The sequence below is a fragment of the Mesitornis unicolor genome, unplaced genomic scaffold (assembly GCF_000695765.1).
Source record: "Mesitornis unicolor isolate BGI_N332 unplaced genomic scaffold, ASM69576v1 scaffold20050, whole genome shotgun sequence".
NCBI lineage: Eukaryota > Metazoa > Chordata > Aves > Mesitornithiformes > Mesitornithidae > Mesitornis > Mesitornis unicolor.
Genome location: NW_010160745.1, coordinates 1 through 17,105, shown reverse-complemented (window position 1 = coordinate 17,105; position 17,105 = coordinate 1). Strand labels below are relative to the sequence as shown.

Below are 17,105 nucleotides of genomic sequence, written 5' to 3'. Positions count from 1 at the left end.
TTCAATGTGTAAGCTACTGTTCCACTTCAACTAATTGTCATTTTGGGTGTCAGAATTCTCCTTCTGAGCTGACAAAATGTAACTTTGGGCCAAATGTTTCCCCTGGCAGCCAAATACAAATGGGAAATAGGCTGTTCTCATGCAAGACCTGAGAGGGAAGGAATCAGCAGAAAATGATCTCACAGTTTACTTAAAACTTATTATGAAAATTATGCTGTAGCTACACCTGCAATTTAAAGATTCATGTGGTATTTGTGCCTTAAAACGCCACACCAGCTAATTATTTCCATCCTCTGGATCTGGTATCTGTTGAGTATCTCAGCTTTCCTATCCCTAACTTTCCCTTGCTTGTGCGCATGAGAAACTGTACGCATGCTCCATATCAAAGTGTCTTTTTAATAGGATTGAAGTTTTAGCTCTGTAGGATTGAGGCTCTAGCTCCGATTATCTAACTGCTAAACCTGGTTTTAATTGTGAGAGTGATTGCAAGGGCAGTCATGTCCAGGTCATTAAAGATATTTTGGTCTCCTAGATGATCTGAGCCTTGATATTTTCAACTGTTGGAAGGAACCACGCTATTTACAGGAGGTACTGAATTCTTTAGGCCTTAATTTTAAAAGACTGTGTTTCTGTCCAATCTCTTCAGGTGACAGTCGCTTTCAAGCTGAAGTTGTTTTCTATCTGTAGGTTAGTGTACACCCTAATATGATGATACGTCATCCTCTACAGAGGATGTAATAGCCTTTAGAGCTATTACAGACTGTGTTAGAGATGTTAAGAAATAATTTTAAAAGTGCTGATGCAGTTTTAGAAACTAATCTAGATACAAGAAATTATTTCTAATTCAATATTACTTTTTCTTTATAAATCTGTCTCAGCAGACTTGCCCAGGACAGTTGATTGTTTCCTAGTGTGAATTTTTCCCAGTGTTTCCTAACTGCTTTTTGAACTTGACACAAATCGGTGTAGTTGGTGTTGGGAGATCAGCTTAGCCATGAACGTACAGTGCTGGCCACAAGTGCAGTAATGGAAAGAGAACAGCTCAGGGTGGGAAAGAAACATTTGCAGTATTGGAGAGTCCCTTTTCACTGTTTAGTGCGGACATTACAGGATTTCTGAATGTGCTCTGCTTTTTGCCTTCTGTGTGATTTAAGTACTTTTTGGGCCAGAGAGTGCAGTAAATGGCCTGTAATGACTTGAATAAATAAATTAATCTCTGGGCAAAGACGGTGCTAGCTAATCCATTTGCTAGCAGACCATCTAAAAAATGAAATCTGAGATAATCAATTGAAGGTGTATTTAAGGATAATCAAGGGAAGGTATATTTAAAGATTAAATTTACAATTACACTAAAAGTAGAAATAAATGACCTTAAGCCTGCTACAGCAGCACTGACAATGAGTGAGATAATCTAATTTTGATTTTATTTTTTGTTAGCTTTCTGGAATAGTTACTGTGTCAGCAGACAATCTCTATTAAAACTGTTTATGCAAAGCATTAATAAAAATTTAGCTCCAGCCAAAGCCATTCCTTTTGGTTGAGTCACTCTTACCTCCAAAATGCATGAATTCCAGCTGCTAGCAATATAATATGTTTGAGAGTAATATGGTACTTAAAATAAAAATATGAAGCTTTAATACAGAATTTGCATTTAATTTGAATAAACATGAGCCTCTGATTCATGTGGCATTCCATAATTACTAGTGAAATTCAGGGAAAACCAAACACTGGAATATAAAGAACTCCCGTTCCCTTGCAGTAAGGCTTAAAAATTGAGTTAAAATGGATCAATTGCTTACTCTGCATTATAAAACCTGTGCCCTCTGCAAAACTAACTCTGAAGCCAATGTTAATTTTATTTCAGGATTGTGTGCTAATTGATTTGTTGTGCGCCAATTGATTTGCTTTGTGCTGTCAGTTTTATTTCTCGGTGTGTTCGTATATGTGGGTTTGGCAATACTGCCCATTAGTAAGCTTATCCATCTCATTAAGACTGTCAGTAATTTAGCTAGATTTCAGTAAGTTTGGCTGAACTCTTTTACAACAAGTTATTTGTCTCAGGTTGGAATTGCTTTATCTTGCTTAGTGAAGCATCATCCAAACTCACTTCAGCTGTTCTATCTGGTCTTGCTAGAAAAAAAACAGAGGTTTCTGCTTTTTGTGATGAATTCTAGAGATTCTTTATTTGGAAAGCCCTGAATGTGGAAACAGCTGGGATGAAAGTATTTCAATATAAGATCTCATCTTGGAGGAGGAGTTGGAGAAGATGGAAGAGGCAAGACTTTTCTGCATTATAATGTAGAGAGACTGCACAACCATCCTGAGATGGACCAAGCAATTCATCAGGCTGAAAACAAATCCTAGAAACCTTTCAAGTAGAGACTTCCACTGGCCTCCAGAATTTAGATGTGTAAAAGACTACAATCTTTTAGGCTCAATTGGTTTCACATATTTATACATTTTAAAATTTTGTGTGTGTGGCACCAATGAGAATGTGTATAGTGGATGGGACAAAAAATTGCAGGGAGAGTCAAGATGGTTTAATAAGCGTGTTGTCTTGAGGAAAGATTGTTAATACTGCTTATATTAACATGTCTTTACCATTTCTCTGCTCTTACAAATATGCTGGCGTGTGATATTGCACACAAGAAGTAGCACTGCGAGAACTGAGTTTACACATAGATTGGCATTGCAAGACCAGATGACCGTAAAGGTTACATTTGTAGTTGTGGATCTTTCTGTGCCCTCTTTGCGTATGTGACTGGTATGTTACTGACTAACGTGGTAGCATTTTTCTGCCATAAATTTGCTTAGCTAGCATAGAAAGCGACATAGAAGAGAATTACAGCTGGCCAAATTACTTCAGTTCCGTTACTTTCTAACTTTTCAGTCACTGGGCTGTGCAAGCAGCATCATTATGGACTCATAGAGTACTCCAGGTTGGAAGGAACCTCAGGAGGTTCTGCAGTTCAACAGTCAGGTCAGCTTCAGTCAAGTCTTGAACACCTCTAACAGTGGAGGTCCCACAAGCTCTCTGCATAAACTCTTGCGGTTTCTCCAGGGACTTTTTCAATGGGAGCAAAGATTTGTTTGAGTATGATGCCTTTCCTTGCCAGTGTGCTGTGCTGTCTGGTGGGTGACTAAAATCACCCACACGAGTCCCTTTCCAAAAAGTGTTTGTCTTTTCCTTCTTTGTGGGAATAAGAGACAAGTTACTTCTAGTTCTTCAGGTTTCTCCCCAAAGATCTCCTTCTAGAGAGGATCCTTTTTAATGCAGGGGGATGTCTAGAGTGTATAGCCTTCTGCCACGCTTTCCTCTATGTTAGCCATCTTGCTTCTAAAAAATTTGATTCTCAAAACAAAACAGAGTCTCTTTCAGGAAACGGTTTTTCACTGGTATCTGTATTGCATTAGCAGTAGGTTTTGTTAAGATTGTTTATGATGTGATACTCTATTTCTTGTGGTTTTAGGTTAGCATAAAATTTACTGTTGTGATTTATGCTAGCCTTCAAGGTTTTTTTGCTTCAATTTAGGACAAGTCCGTGGGGCTTTTCTCTTTGCGCGTTTTCTTGTACTCTCATGTTGCTGTTCCTTTCTGATGATACCAGTGATGAAAAATATTTATTTCCAGTTCTTACTCAATTTATGCAGTATTGCAAAGTCCTCTTGTGTTTTAGGATTCAACTTAAACAGTGCTGTGCTTCAGTAGCCCTCATTTCATGAAAGATGCTCACAAGATGTGTGGACTGGTACTGACACTTGATCTTTTCCTATGGAATCTGTGCTTGGGAATTAGCTGCTTTTCAGAACTGACTACCTTACATTTATGAAAATAGAACTTTGCAAGAGGGATTGTTTTACGAAGAAAATATGAACACGTAGGGAAGATGTTGTCCAGCAAACATTATTTGGTGCATAACAGGATTACAGTGCTGTAGGTAACCCAAATGCGGATCTCTGTTTAAAAGGATGTTAAGTCACTGTCTTTATTCTCAAACATAATCACTTTCATAGTTTCTAATCTTGTTTCTGAAGGCTTACACAGGCTGTACTGCAACGTAAACATAGATGCCCTTTATTTCATGTTACATGCATTTTTTTATTTTTTATCTGATCCTCATCACTTCTATATTATGTTTACCCCTAAATATGGTCACAGGTCACAGTTGAACTCATCTGCAGTGTAGGAAAAGGAAGCTTTCTGAGCCTGTTCTTTGTGGATGAAAAGACTTCTGTTTCCAGAGATACTACTGCAAAACATTAACAAAAAAGCATTAGTAAAGCTCTCAAAATAGTGAATATCCGGATAATGTGCTTGCCTCCAGGTGCCTGGCAGATTGGTTTTGTTGGGAAGGAAAAAGATTGCAGACCTATTTGTTACCTAAGATACAGGTTTTATGATTATTTTCTTTGCTTGCATCATCTATATGTCAGCGTGTCTATATTTACAAAGCATTAGTACAAAGATGCATTTATAGTTTGCTTGCTTGCTTCACAGTGCAAGAAGGATCTCCTAAAGAGGGCTAGGTATTATGTGGTGCAGTACATGACTCTGCCCTGATGTGTTGTGTCCAATTAATCTGGTGTGGTGGACAGATTGCTCACATTGCCACACTTTGATCCTTGCACTTGTCCCTAGCTGGAGAGATTTTTCTGAGCATCCAGTGTGTTTAACATATTTAATTAAAATAACTCAAACAACAAACCACAAAATCTATAGAAATTACCCATACACAAAAAAAGAGATGTTTCAATTGTCAACAGTCCTAGTTTGAAGAATTTTACTTTCTCTGCGGACCTGAATTCCCAAACACAAACAGCACATTTGGTAAGAAATTGATTTCTGGGCGCTTTGTAGACATTCTTTCCTGTTGCAAGCTTTTTCTACCCAATATTCTGTGGTTTGACCTATCAATGATGAATGATGTATCCAGGATTACAGAAAAGCTTTGTCCCCACTCTCTCACACCCCAAACCCATATGCAGCAGTTACTTCTGGATTATTTTTCTTGGTACACAGAGTTTAAGGTAAGTAGACAATCTGCCTATTTCAACTTTTTTCCTTCATCTAGTTGTCTGAAGGATAAACTGTCTTGCCGATTGGATCTGTTCGTAGATGACAGTAGCAAAGCAAAAAGAAAGAGGTATTTTTGCTTGCCATTGCGTTGTTGCAAATAAGTTCTAGTGTGCTCACATTTTAATTGTAAAAATCCTTCTCATTTGATTGTCATTCTCTGTTACTTGCGTTGATATTTTAAAACTTAACTTTAATTTTGGTTCATCATTGTTCTATGTAAGCTATAATGATTGAATGCTAGGAAAAGTGTGACAGTGGGTGGGTGTCTTTTGGGGGTGGATGGGTTCCCCCTTGAGGTGGTAGATTTTTTTGCATATCAATACTATGGCAAAAATTTTCCCAGCAATTAAAGTGAAAGCTAGTGACAAAGGCAGTAGAGGAGACAGCTCCCGTGAAATATTCACAGTAATGAAGAAAATCAGCTGAGCCGAGCTACCTGTTTTGCTAACTTTAAGATACCTTTTTCAGGATGAAATTGAGATGTACGGGCTGTGATAAATTTTGCGTTCTGAATTCCCCATTTGAGCTCTGCTTTGGTTCTGAGCTTGTTAAGTCTCTTTAAGAAAAAAAATCAAACCTTGAGCACTGAGGAGCCCTAAGTCTCTTTGAAAGCCACTGTAACTTTGTTATCCAGGTGCCCACATGACAGTGGGTGTATGGGATGTCGGGGTGTTTGAGGTTTTATCTTTGATCTGTGCTTTCTTTGCAGTGATCAATCACAAGGCTACCAGGACAAAAGCATAAATAAAACTATAGTAAGATGAAGGCCAGGGCTCAAGGAATGACCTGAGTTCCCTCTACCACCGCTTCTCCAACCCTCTTTTTTCCTTTCCTCTGCTTGCATTGTGTAATGGTGTGGTGGTGATGTTCACAAGAGTATTTTTTATTTTGTTCTATTTCAACTGTTCTTGAAGAGTGGAAGGGCTTATATAAAGAGATACAGAAGCTTGTTGGATATTAAAAAAGTGTTTCTACCTTATTTAAGCTTAAAGTTGCTAATCTGTAAATGACAATGCATTTACAAATGTGTCTGAGGTTTTTTATTTTTGTTTTTGTTTCAAGATTTAGGTTGAAGTTAACTGAAATTTTGTATTTCATTTTTGTTATATCCATTTCACTTTTCTCTGTGGGAATTACTCCTTTCACAGTGTGTTAATATGGTGCTCTGTATATAAAATAGTTTTAAGTACAACTTACTGGACAAGCTACATTTGCGATTCAGATCGGTGCTAATGAGGGATGAGTGCAGTAAGCTTGCATGTTTAGAAATCAAGCTTGCATGCATAGGAGTCAGGTGCCTGCCACAGCTGGTAGTAAAAGCAATTAAATATTTGGAAGGTGTACGTGCTGGAAGAAGACAAGTGAAGCATGCAAGTTAGCGCAGTTTTGTCGATTCTCATACAGTGACAAGCTCTGCAAGGAGCTAACAGCTCATTATGTATTACTACTTTTGGGTTGTTCTTACTGTATCTGCTTTACAAAGAGAATTCTAATTTTGGTACTAAGACTGGTGAAAATCTTACAGAGCCAATTTGTCACAGTAGTGTAAATGTGCTAAAGCTCTCTGACCTTACAGAGTTATTTTTAATCTTACACCCACAGAAAACCTGTTTGCAAGCTCTCAAGTTACACAAGTGCAAGTGTAAATGATGCTTGCAAACCTATATCGTTAACGAAGGGAATCTGAAAATCAAAATGGGGCCTTTGACTTTTGTGTGCACGAGTAGAACTAATTGTAATTAGATGACTCTACAGAAAATATGGCAATCCTTGCCTAGTCTGAAAATGCTAATTCTGTTTAATGTTGCTTCTGAACAAGCCCTGGAAGTAATTTATTCCATTTTTCTCTCAATGCAGAAATGTTTCATACAGTGTTATTTTTATTTTAGTATCTTTTGCAATTTTTTTTACTGTAGAAAGACTTGAGGACCACTTCCTTTGGAATATCATTAAATGATGTCTTTTTATCCAGATCTTTAAAGTTCCTAAGATTCATCCTCTTGCTCCTGATTAGTCTTTTTTGTACTACATAAAATCTTTTTCATGCGTTAATGAGAATTCTTAGAATATTTTGGTGGTGTTATGTGAAGAATTGTGTTATGAGGCCTATACAGGCCCTTAGTGTGTCCCTTTCAGGATATGTATGGTCTCTGCTTAGTACTATGATGGAGAAAAGGCAGAGTTATGCAGCACATCTGCCTCAGTCTTTACTGGTGACATCAGCCTTCTTGAATCCCAGGACTCTGAGATCAGAGGGAAAATCTGGAGGAATACTTACCCTTGGTGAAGGGTGAGCAGGTTAGGCAGCCTGTAAGCCGCACAAACATAACTCCATGGCATCCTGGGGTGTATCAGGAGGGGGGTGGTTAGTAGGTCGAGAGAGGTTCTCCTCCCCCTCTACTCTGTCCTGGTGAGACCGCATCTGGAATATTGTGTCCAGTTCTGGGGCCCCTCAGTTCAAGAAGGACAGGGAACTGCTGGAGAGAGTCCAGCGTAGGGCTACAAAGATGATTAAGGGAGTGGAGCATCTCCCTTATGCGGAAAGGCTGAGGGAGCTGGGTCTCTTTAGTTTGCAGAAGAGGAGACTGAGGGGAGACCTCATTCATGTTTATAAATATTTAAAGGGTGAGTGTCACGAGGATGGAGCCAGGCTCTTCTTGGTGACAAACAATGATAGGACAAGGGGTAATGGACACAAACTGGAACACAGGAGGTTCCACTTAAATTTGAGAAGAAACTTCTTCTCCGTGAGAGCAACAGAGCACTGGCACAGGCTGCCCAGAGAGGTTGTGGAGTCTCCTTCTCTGGAGACATTCAAAACCCGCCTGGACACCTTCCTGTGTAACCTCATCTAGGTGTTCCTGCTCCGGCAGGGGGATTGGACTAGATGATCTTTTGAGGTCTCTTCCAATCCCTAACATTCTGTGATTCTGTGATAACTTGAGGGGGCCTGATGGGATTCACCTCTGAGCATGAAGGGAGTAGGCCAATGTCATTGCAAGGCCACCATCTATTGTCTTTAAAGGGGTCATGGTGCTTGGGAGAGGTTCGTGAAGACTAGAAGAAAGCAAATGTCATTCCTATCTTCAAGAAGTGCAAGAAGGAACATCTAGGGATATCCTGGTAACATCTGGGGAGCTGCAGGTTGTCAACCTCTCCATGATACTTTGAAAGGTGATGGAGCAACTAACCTTGGAAAGCATTTCCAAACACATGAAGGACAAGAACTCCTATGATCAGGAGTTGTCAGCATGGATTTACAAAGGGGAAATCATGCTTAACAAAGAAAAATTTCATCACATTCAACACTAGGAAGTTCCTGCATCCAGAGATATCTGAGGGTAAGCCTATGCTCCAGTACAGGCTGGAGGCCAACTGGCTGGAAAGTAGTCCTGCAGAGAAGATCTTGGTGGACAACAAGTTGACTGTGAGCTGAAAATTCACCCTTGGGGCAAAGGCAGCCAACAGCATCCTGGGCTGCTTTAGGAAAAGTGTTGCCAGCATACTGGGATCTTTCCCCTCTGCTTGGCACAGGTGAGGCCACATCTGGGGTGCTGTGTGCAGTTCTGGGCTCCTCAGTGACAGACTTAGATGTACTGGAGTGAGTCCAGCACAGATCCACAAAGATGAGGGAGATTCTGGAGCATCCTTCACATGAAGAGAAGCTGAGAGAGCTGAGACTGTTCAGGCTGGAGAAGAGAAAGTTCAGGGAAGCCCACCAACACACATAAATACCTGATGGGAAGGAGTGAAGAACAAGGAGCCAGATTCTTGTCAGTAGTGCCCAGCGACAGGACAAGAGGCAATGGGCACATGAAAGTCAATCAGAACATCAGAAAAGGCTTTTTCTCTGTGAGGATGATCGAACACTGGCCCAGGTTGCCCAGAGAGGTTGTGGAGTCTCCATCCTTAGAGATATTAAAAACCTGGCTGAGCTTGGTCCTCGGCAACTGGCTTTAGATGTCTTTGCTTGAGCAGGATGTGGGACAAGATGATCTCAAGAGGCCCATTCCAACTTAAATGATGGGGATTCTGGATATTCTGTTCGCTGTCCCCACCCACCCCAACAAATAAACCAGAGGAGATCCATATCATTCTTGATGATATTGTTGCATGATATGATTTATGAAGTATATTGGAAAACCAAGCTCTGAGCCTTATAACTGAATTCATTATCTAAAAAGTGATTTCCAGCACAGCAGTTAATTTGAAAAATTCACTTGTGAAGAGGCTTTGGAAGAACAGAGGCAGATTTGCCCTTTGACCGAAACATAGCTTTTAACTCTGTGATTCTATGCTAGGCTTGTTGAAGTGTCTTTCTCCTGAGGACTTTTTTTGAAAATGCAGAATGTTTCCTTCAGAAGCAGTTTTTTTCCCTTGCAGGTTTCATGTGCTATAAAGAATCAGCGTGTTTGCTGATGAAGACTGCTGACTAGAACATCCATTTCGTATCCCAGCAGATGACCTCTCTAAATTAATCGATCCCAGTTCTAATGAAGTGACCTCTTCAAAATAGATTTCTGCCAGTGTGTGTTTTTATGTGTTCAGCTTCTAGACGTCAAAGTGAATCTCTGCATGGGATTTCTAGAAACGATCTATTGTTTTCCATTCAGATCTTTCTGAAAAATCCAGTGTGGGAAAGCCATTTTGATTAAACTGATTTTAAATATAAGCCCCTTTTTGGTCCTTGTTTGTAAGTGGTTCAGTGTTTGATTCTCAGGGTTAGCACCCAAGCCAAGCTGTGCTATTCATTCCCAGCTGAGCTGCACACAGCTCAATAGCTTTTACATTATGCTCTGACCTCACAGGAATGGAGCAAATCACTGCTTTTCTAGTTGGACTTTGCAATGCTATTTTACCGGGGGCGGGGAATGTACGTCTGTGTCTTACAATGCAGAAAAGCTGCCATTAAAGGATAATCACACAACATAATCTTTTGCTTATCATTGCATGCTTATGCACTGGTTACTGCTAAACTGCATACTATTTCTGTGGAAAGAAAAAGAATTAAAAACCTTATTGGACTTCTATGACCCTTTAAAGATACAGTAGCTTTGTATTTTGTGGCTCTCTGTCCACACACCCTATGTTGTGCTTACCTGTTTTTTTTTTTTAAGGAAAATATGCATTTCTTAAAACAAAATCTTCTATTTTCTGTGCTTTTGAAAAGTAAAGCAGTAATTACATAGAACAGCTAATGAGAAGAGAAGAAAGTGCAGAAAGGATATTGCTTACTGAGGATGGCTGCTGTTCAGTTCCTGTTACATAAGTTGTAAACTACTTAAGTTCTTATTTTCTTGGAAAGTGAGAAAAGATGCAGACAACCGATGTCATTCTGCACACACTGAATGTCACAAGTGTGTTAATAACTCTAGTAGTAGAGTTGTGAGATCTTTTTGATGCCTTTGCACACGTTCTTAAAATAGGAGATAGTTAAGATAATTAAAATTATGATCCTTATTGCAGATGGTCATTAAACATGCTTGATCCAAATGCTACATCGTACTTATCCTCTCTGATAAGCAGAAAGTCTTTCATTTAAATCAATGCAAACACTGCTTTCCTGTGCAGCTGAGCTGTTCATAGGGTTGGTTCCCCTCACGTTTCCTAAAGTAGCAATGAGAGGCAGTTGCTGTTTTTTTGGTAACACTTTGAAAGGCATAGAAAATCTAAAGCCTATTTTACCAGGAAAGAAAGGAGGATTTCTGTCCTTGACTGAATGCACATCTTTAGGAGAAAAAGAAGATTCTTAATGTACGATTTAGTCTGTGAACTTGTCGATGTGCAGTTTGTTTCTTTGCTGATGCTGTTAATAACTAAAGGTTGAAAGCCTGTTACGTGTCAGCATGTCCTCTCTCTGTCACTCGTGCCCTCTCCGTCTTGACCCCACCGAGAGGACAGCCCACCAGGGTATCCTTTGGGAAGCAGCAGCCCCGTTTCCCAGCTGGAGCTGTGTGCAGTTAAGCTCGCTGATCTCAGTGCCATGTGATGAGAAACGCAAGGAGCAGATTGACATCCGGCGCGCACTCTCCAACTCCTTGGATAGTCAAAAAAAAAAAAAAAAAAAAAAAAAAAAAAAAAAAAAAAAAAAGAGGTGAGGGGCGGTTTTTGAGGTTCCCTCGCTTTTTTTTTTTTCCCAGTGCTATTAATTCCTGCTGGAGCTTGTTTGCTGCCAGCTCGGTTCATGGCAGTAGCAGAAGCGGCAGTGCTTACTCGGTAGCGCAGTGCTCTCAATGAGGTCAAGCTGGATCAAAGGGAAACCTCCTGTGGAAGCATCTCCTGTAAGTTCTGATACCGCTTTTTCCACACTCCCTCCAAATACATCCTAGCCTGAGCAGCTGAGCCAGGCTTCTGTGCTTTACGTCTCCCTGACGGATAATTTTGAGTGAGGTTGCCAGGTTTTATGTTAATTGAACTTGTCAGTAAGGCTTCAGTTGGATAATAATGCTGTGCATTTTGGGAAGGCAAGGGCTTATTGTTCTATCCTTTTATTTTCTGGGGGGAGTGGGAAGAAGAAAGTGTGGTTTTGTCCTTTTGAAAAACTCCAAGCTGGTGAGGTTACAGCTCACCAGATTCTGTTTTATGTAATCTACGTATTCTAGTTTCTAAATAAAGTGTCTTTCAAATGTCCCTGGATTTCACCAGATAGCTTTTCTTTTGGAAATAGCTCCCTAAATGTTTGTTTAATAAAAAAAAGCGAAAGAGAAAAGGCTTTATTGAAATCTTGGAGAAATCGGTAGTAACTAGATTTCAGACACATTTTCCTTACACAAGGTGCTGTTCACCTGAGGGGTTTCTAATGGGATCAGTCAGAAATATTTATTTGAAACCTAATTCTGAATATCAGCTGGTTTTAATTAAACTTTTCAGTTGCAAAGACTTTCACAGTGAGATGAAAAAATTCTCATGTAACAAACTAGATGTTTCTGCAAAAATACTATTTAGCATGAAGGAAAGCTAACTTCTGCAGGCAGTGTTATCTCATTTACAGCATGGAAACCTTGAGGAATAGTAAAATGCTGAGCCATAAATTTTTCACTATATAAGCCAACTTTTTTTTTAAAGTACAAAAACCTTACCTGAATATGTATCTGGAAGGCTTGCAGAGCAGTTTCAGTGGACTGAACAAAATAACTGCTACCTGTTTGGATTATTGTTAGTAATACATGGTAAATCCTGAGGGAAAAGAAAGTATCACAAATCATTATCCCTTTCTGCTCTAAAGTTCCTCTTGAAAGGAGATGCCAGGATGTCTCTCTTGATCTCCAGCTCCTACATCTGGAAAGCCAGCAGTATTGGCATTATTGTGCTGTGAAGCAGGGTAATGTTGTAGAAGTTGTAAAGACTCACGGCATTGCCTGACCCCCCCCAAAATCTAATGTCTTTGGTTTGTTTTTTCAAAGGTGTGTACTTCAGGTATAGTCTTCTTTTTATCTCCTTCAATTAATAGTCATGACTTTCTTAGGTCTATAACTTGGAAGTTGACTAGAGGAAAGGAGAAAAATAGTGTGAATTCAGGTCATGCAACATCTAGGTGTGAAGTGTGAATATTGCTGGAGAGATTCATGAAACAAACTCTGGAAGACTCATTTTCAGCTGTGTACTTTTACTTAATAAATAGAAGATCTGTTACTTTAATATGCTGTGATTTTTGACTGGCATCACTGCAATATAAATATGAGGAGATAATGTGTAAATTAGCATCGAGTGCTTACCACTCTTGTTTTGAGGACAGGATCAAAATGCTCTGAACCCGTCACCGGATTTTTTTATTTTAAATTTGTATCTTTACTTGGCTTTAACAGAAGCTGTCTTTGGTTCCCTTGAGAGAGCTACATTTTGTAATATATATAGGGGAAAAACCCATACTGTATCTTTTTGTCCAGATGGTGATGTTTCTTTTCATTTCAGCATTCAGCTTCTGAGTTGATCCTAGTTGAAGACGAAATGACAGATACTGAGGATAATGAAGAGGAGGATTTAGGAGTCCTGGATGATCAACGTAGTGTAATTCTCCATCTCATCTCTCAGCTCAAACTTGGCATGGACCTTACCAGGGTATGGAAACTGTATCTCTCTTATAATTTTAAATTCTTTTTTCTTCTCATCCTTTTGTGTGTCTGTGCATGTGTGTGGTTTCAATGAGCTTGCTTTGCCCTTGTGGACAATAAAGTTTGCCTCTTTGTAAAGGTGTGGTTCTGGAGAGCTATGGAGTGCTGTCTCCTGCTAGGCAGGCTTTCACATGAAGTAATCACATCAGGTATTTTAGGGGTAGGGTATGGGCTCTCGAGGATGGGAAAGAAAAAAGAAGAAAAAGACGCCAAAACTTTTCCTTATTTTTTTTGTCTTTCAAAGCAACCATACATTGTGTATGCATCCTACATGTACGTTAAGTCAGGGAGCATGAAGTGTTTGAGGAACCATGTTGTCAGTTTTCTGGATGAAGGAGATACGTACTGAAATTACTGCTTTGTGGATTGGATTCCATGTAATTACTTGGGAGTTTTTTTAAAAAAAAAAAAAGTAAATAAATTAAGAGTCTTTAATGTATCACTGTTCTTGTCTGTGCTCATCAGTTCAGCAGTTTAACCTTCTGTGCCTCCTTCTGGTCCTGGAACCAGTATTGGTATGAGCTTATCCGTACTGATATGACCAGAGAAGTTACAGTGTCTGAGAAACTTCCCATGAGTCCTTAGAGTTCTGGAAATGGGGTAGATGTTCTAGAAGCAGGAAATGCCTCATTTTTAATAGTCCTACATTCCAGTGAAACCTTCTCATGGGACTTAATAATCAAGTAGATTTTTGTAAAGATACAGAATAGCCTTTCCTTCCACAAAGGTGGTCTAGGGGAGGGGGCGGGGGGGAAGGGAAATAAAGATTTTATTACCCATTTGCCACAGATTAGAGCAGCTTATTCTGCCTTACTCCCTCCACAAATAAGAAGAAGTTTGGAATGACCAGAGAATTACACTTGCACATGAAGTAGCTGTGCAGGAGATTCTTCTCATGGGCATTTTGATATTCTGAAGAGTTAATGTGCAATCCCTTTTGATCTTACATACTAATCAAAATATATTTTTACTATCACTTTCTTACAAAATAAGGCTTTTTCCATACAGTCTTTTCTGCTTCCTTTGGAACAATTCATAGTATTTAAAAATACTTACATTTTTAAGACTGAGCAATCCTGTGATCTGTTGCTAATACGGCTGCTGAGTAGCTACAATAGGGCAAATATAAAATAGGACAAAAGTTTCATAATTTTGTTTGTGAATCATTTATACCTGTCACTTCTTAGTATCTCTGGAGTTATATACAGTTCATTTTTGGTTTTGTTTTTCTTATATTCCTCAGTTTTTCATAGCTCTTTTCTATGTTGGTTTGCTAAGGCTGTTGAGTTCATAATGTTTAATGTTGTTCTTCTGTTTTCAAAACATTTTTTCTTTGGTAGTGAACAAGATTTTTTTCCCCCAATTTCCCGTGTCATCCTTTTGTCATGGCAGAGGAGGCAAAACCCCCAAAGACACACAGTTAATGTAAATAAGGGAAATGTAGACACAAGCAAAGTAGGAAGGTAAATCATATGATAACCTATTTCTTACATAGTGTTCTTGGAGCACTGTTTTTGAGGATAGCAATGAATATTATGAGATCTATAGTGTGGCAAAATATCAGCATGCGTTGAATGTGTATATATTATACCCACAGTCTGAAAGGAGGAGCAGGCATATGGCAGAGTTAGATCTATCTCGTCTGTGTGATGCACGAATGCACACATGATGAGTATTAATGAGACATGCCACATGTGCACATCACTTTTCTGACCATTTTGAGGATTAAAAAAAATAAATTACAAGACAGCTGGCTGCTTTTTTTATTAACTTTGCTTCCTGACATGAGGCCCTTAGGGCCACAGACGTGTGATGATAAAGCTCGGATTGTTGGCTGCACCTCTTCTTGTTTTTCATTATTCCTCTGATTTCAGCTAGCCTTGATGGTAGTCACTTTCTGCTGGAAGTGGCTGTGGCACAGCAGTTGCTAATATCAGAGGATGTTTGATATGTTCCCATTTTGCTGTGCCTTCTTCCCTAGGGTTGTTTCTGTGGCTCATTTTGTGAGCTCTGGATTGTACCACGGTACACGCATGAACAAACAGCTCTTCTGAGCCCTTGGTAGCTTTTGGTTGTGGATGCATCATTGTTATCTTCATGTACCATATCAGAGGAAACAGCATCTCTTCCTTTTCCTACGGGGTGCTTGCTTATGTTAGTGTTGGCCTTGCCTGCGCTGACGTGGATTTCCCACAGTGATGATAGCCGCATATAACATTGCAAACGTGCCTCACTTCTGAAACGTTTCATGCTGCCATGCCTTTTAATGAGGAGTTAAACAGTAGAAGTTTACTGTGAAGGAAAAACACCTGCAATGAAGTATTAAATGTGCATGGGGATTTGCTCCAACAGGCTGGGCTCTAGTGGCCCAACGAGGCTTCAGTAGCTGCTGGAGAGAGTGGGGTGGGAAGCAGTTCACAACAGCAGAAGACAGTACAAAATTGATGCCTTGGACTGGGCTAGAACTTCAAACCTCATTTAAAATTGGAATTGCTGGGGAAAAAATAAGTTTCTAAATTGTTTGGACTTTTAAAAAGTCAAAAATGGTGCCAAAAAACCACTGACAGCCTGGTGAATTTGTTGGCAAACGGCATCGAATGGTTTTTAATTAATGCTAGGAGTTTGTGCAGATGGGTGATCACTCCCCCGCATTCTTTCACCTTCCCTACTCAGTTAATATGTGCTAAAAATAAAGAGCTGCCATTTGGTGTAAAAGGGCTGCCAGAAATTCTGCAAAATATCAACCTGTTGTAAATTAACATCGTAGTATGTTCACGATGCCGTAAGTTTTTCATTTGCTTGTCCATATACTTTTACCTGGTAATTTTAAAAATGCAAGGGGGATGAAAATAGCTTGGTTTATTCCCACAGCAACACAGATGACAGTGGAAAGCTTTTGTACATCTTAAGAGGAGGACATCTTAGCGTGGGATACTTTGGTCAGATGTCTGGAAAAAAGTAGGGAGTGGTGCTGACACGCATGTCTTGTCTCACAGTAAATAGTAGCAGGGATAAGTATCTCATGTCTTACTGTTCTCCATTGCATTCAGATCTAATTAAGTATAGGTGAATTCAGACCTAGGAGATTATGATCAAGTGTTAAACCAATATCCTCTTTTAAACTTCAGTGAAAATGGGAGAATGCCTGTGAAACTGCTTCCTTTTCCCATGGACCCTGAGAAGGAATAAGAGCAGAGATCATTCTAACATTTTAGAGTGCGATCGGGAGATTTTTTTTTGCTTCAGACTTAATCAACTTGGAATTTATTCTAGAGAGATTCTTTTGTCCATGCGCTTGTCATGCTGGCTTTTTCTCAGAAGAAAAGATCAGGCATTTTTGACTTTTTATGCAATTACAAAAAAAAAAAAAGATGTAATCCAAAACCAGTATAAAGAACATAGGTTCTAAGTGTATTTTTCTGTGCAGTGCATTCTGTTTGGCTGCAGAAGAGTTGAAAATTTTTATTCCTTGGAAGCTAGCATAAGTACATGGCAGTCCAGTGCTGGCAAGAAAAATGCTGTGTGCTTCCAGATCTGTTTATTTCTATTTTGCTTATTTCTGGAGAAATCAAGAGAGAGCCAATGAAAATAAAAATTGACTGGTGTGATTTATTTTTTAAATACTCTGTTAGTGTGTGGTGGTGTTGCATATTCAAACATTTAGGCTATGAGATTATTAAGTAAAAGGCAATGTTTTCTAAGCATATTTTATGATGCTGGAGTTGCATAAGCTCTAAACCCCACATATTTTTCATTTGTATTTCTGCTGCCTTTTGTGGAAACAATTCAGTTACACTGCTACAGTTAAGGATGTAGTTTCCAGTGTAGTTGGGCTTTTAAAGCAGGATCCTTTGAGCTGGAGTTCAGGCTTCATTCAGGTTTTAAATTCACAGAATCACAGAATATTAGGTGTTGGA

At 39.3% G+C, this 17,105-nt stretch overlaps 1 protein-coding gene across 1 annotated transcript in view; it reads left to right on the top strand.

Moving 5' to 3' along the window:
• The window catches only part of LOC104545735 (oxysterol-binding protein-related protein 10-like), a gene marked incomplete at its 3' end in the record, with an annotated part of 86,094 nt that extends 72,959 nt beyond the window's left edge, over nt 1-13,135 (top strand). The window contains exon 7 of the mRNA XM_010190945.1: nt 12,989-13,135. Coding sequence (XP_010189247.1) covers nt 12,989-13,135 — 147 coding nt within the window. The remainder of the gene's footprint in view (nt 1-12,988) is intronic.
• Nucleotides 13,136-17,105: the final 3,970 nt, after the last annotated feature.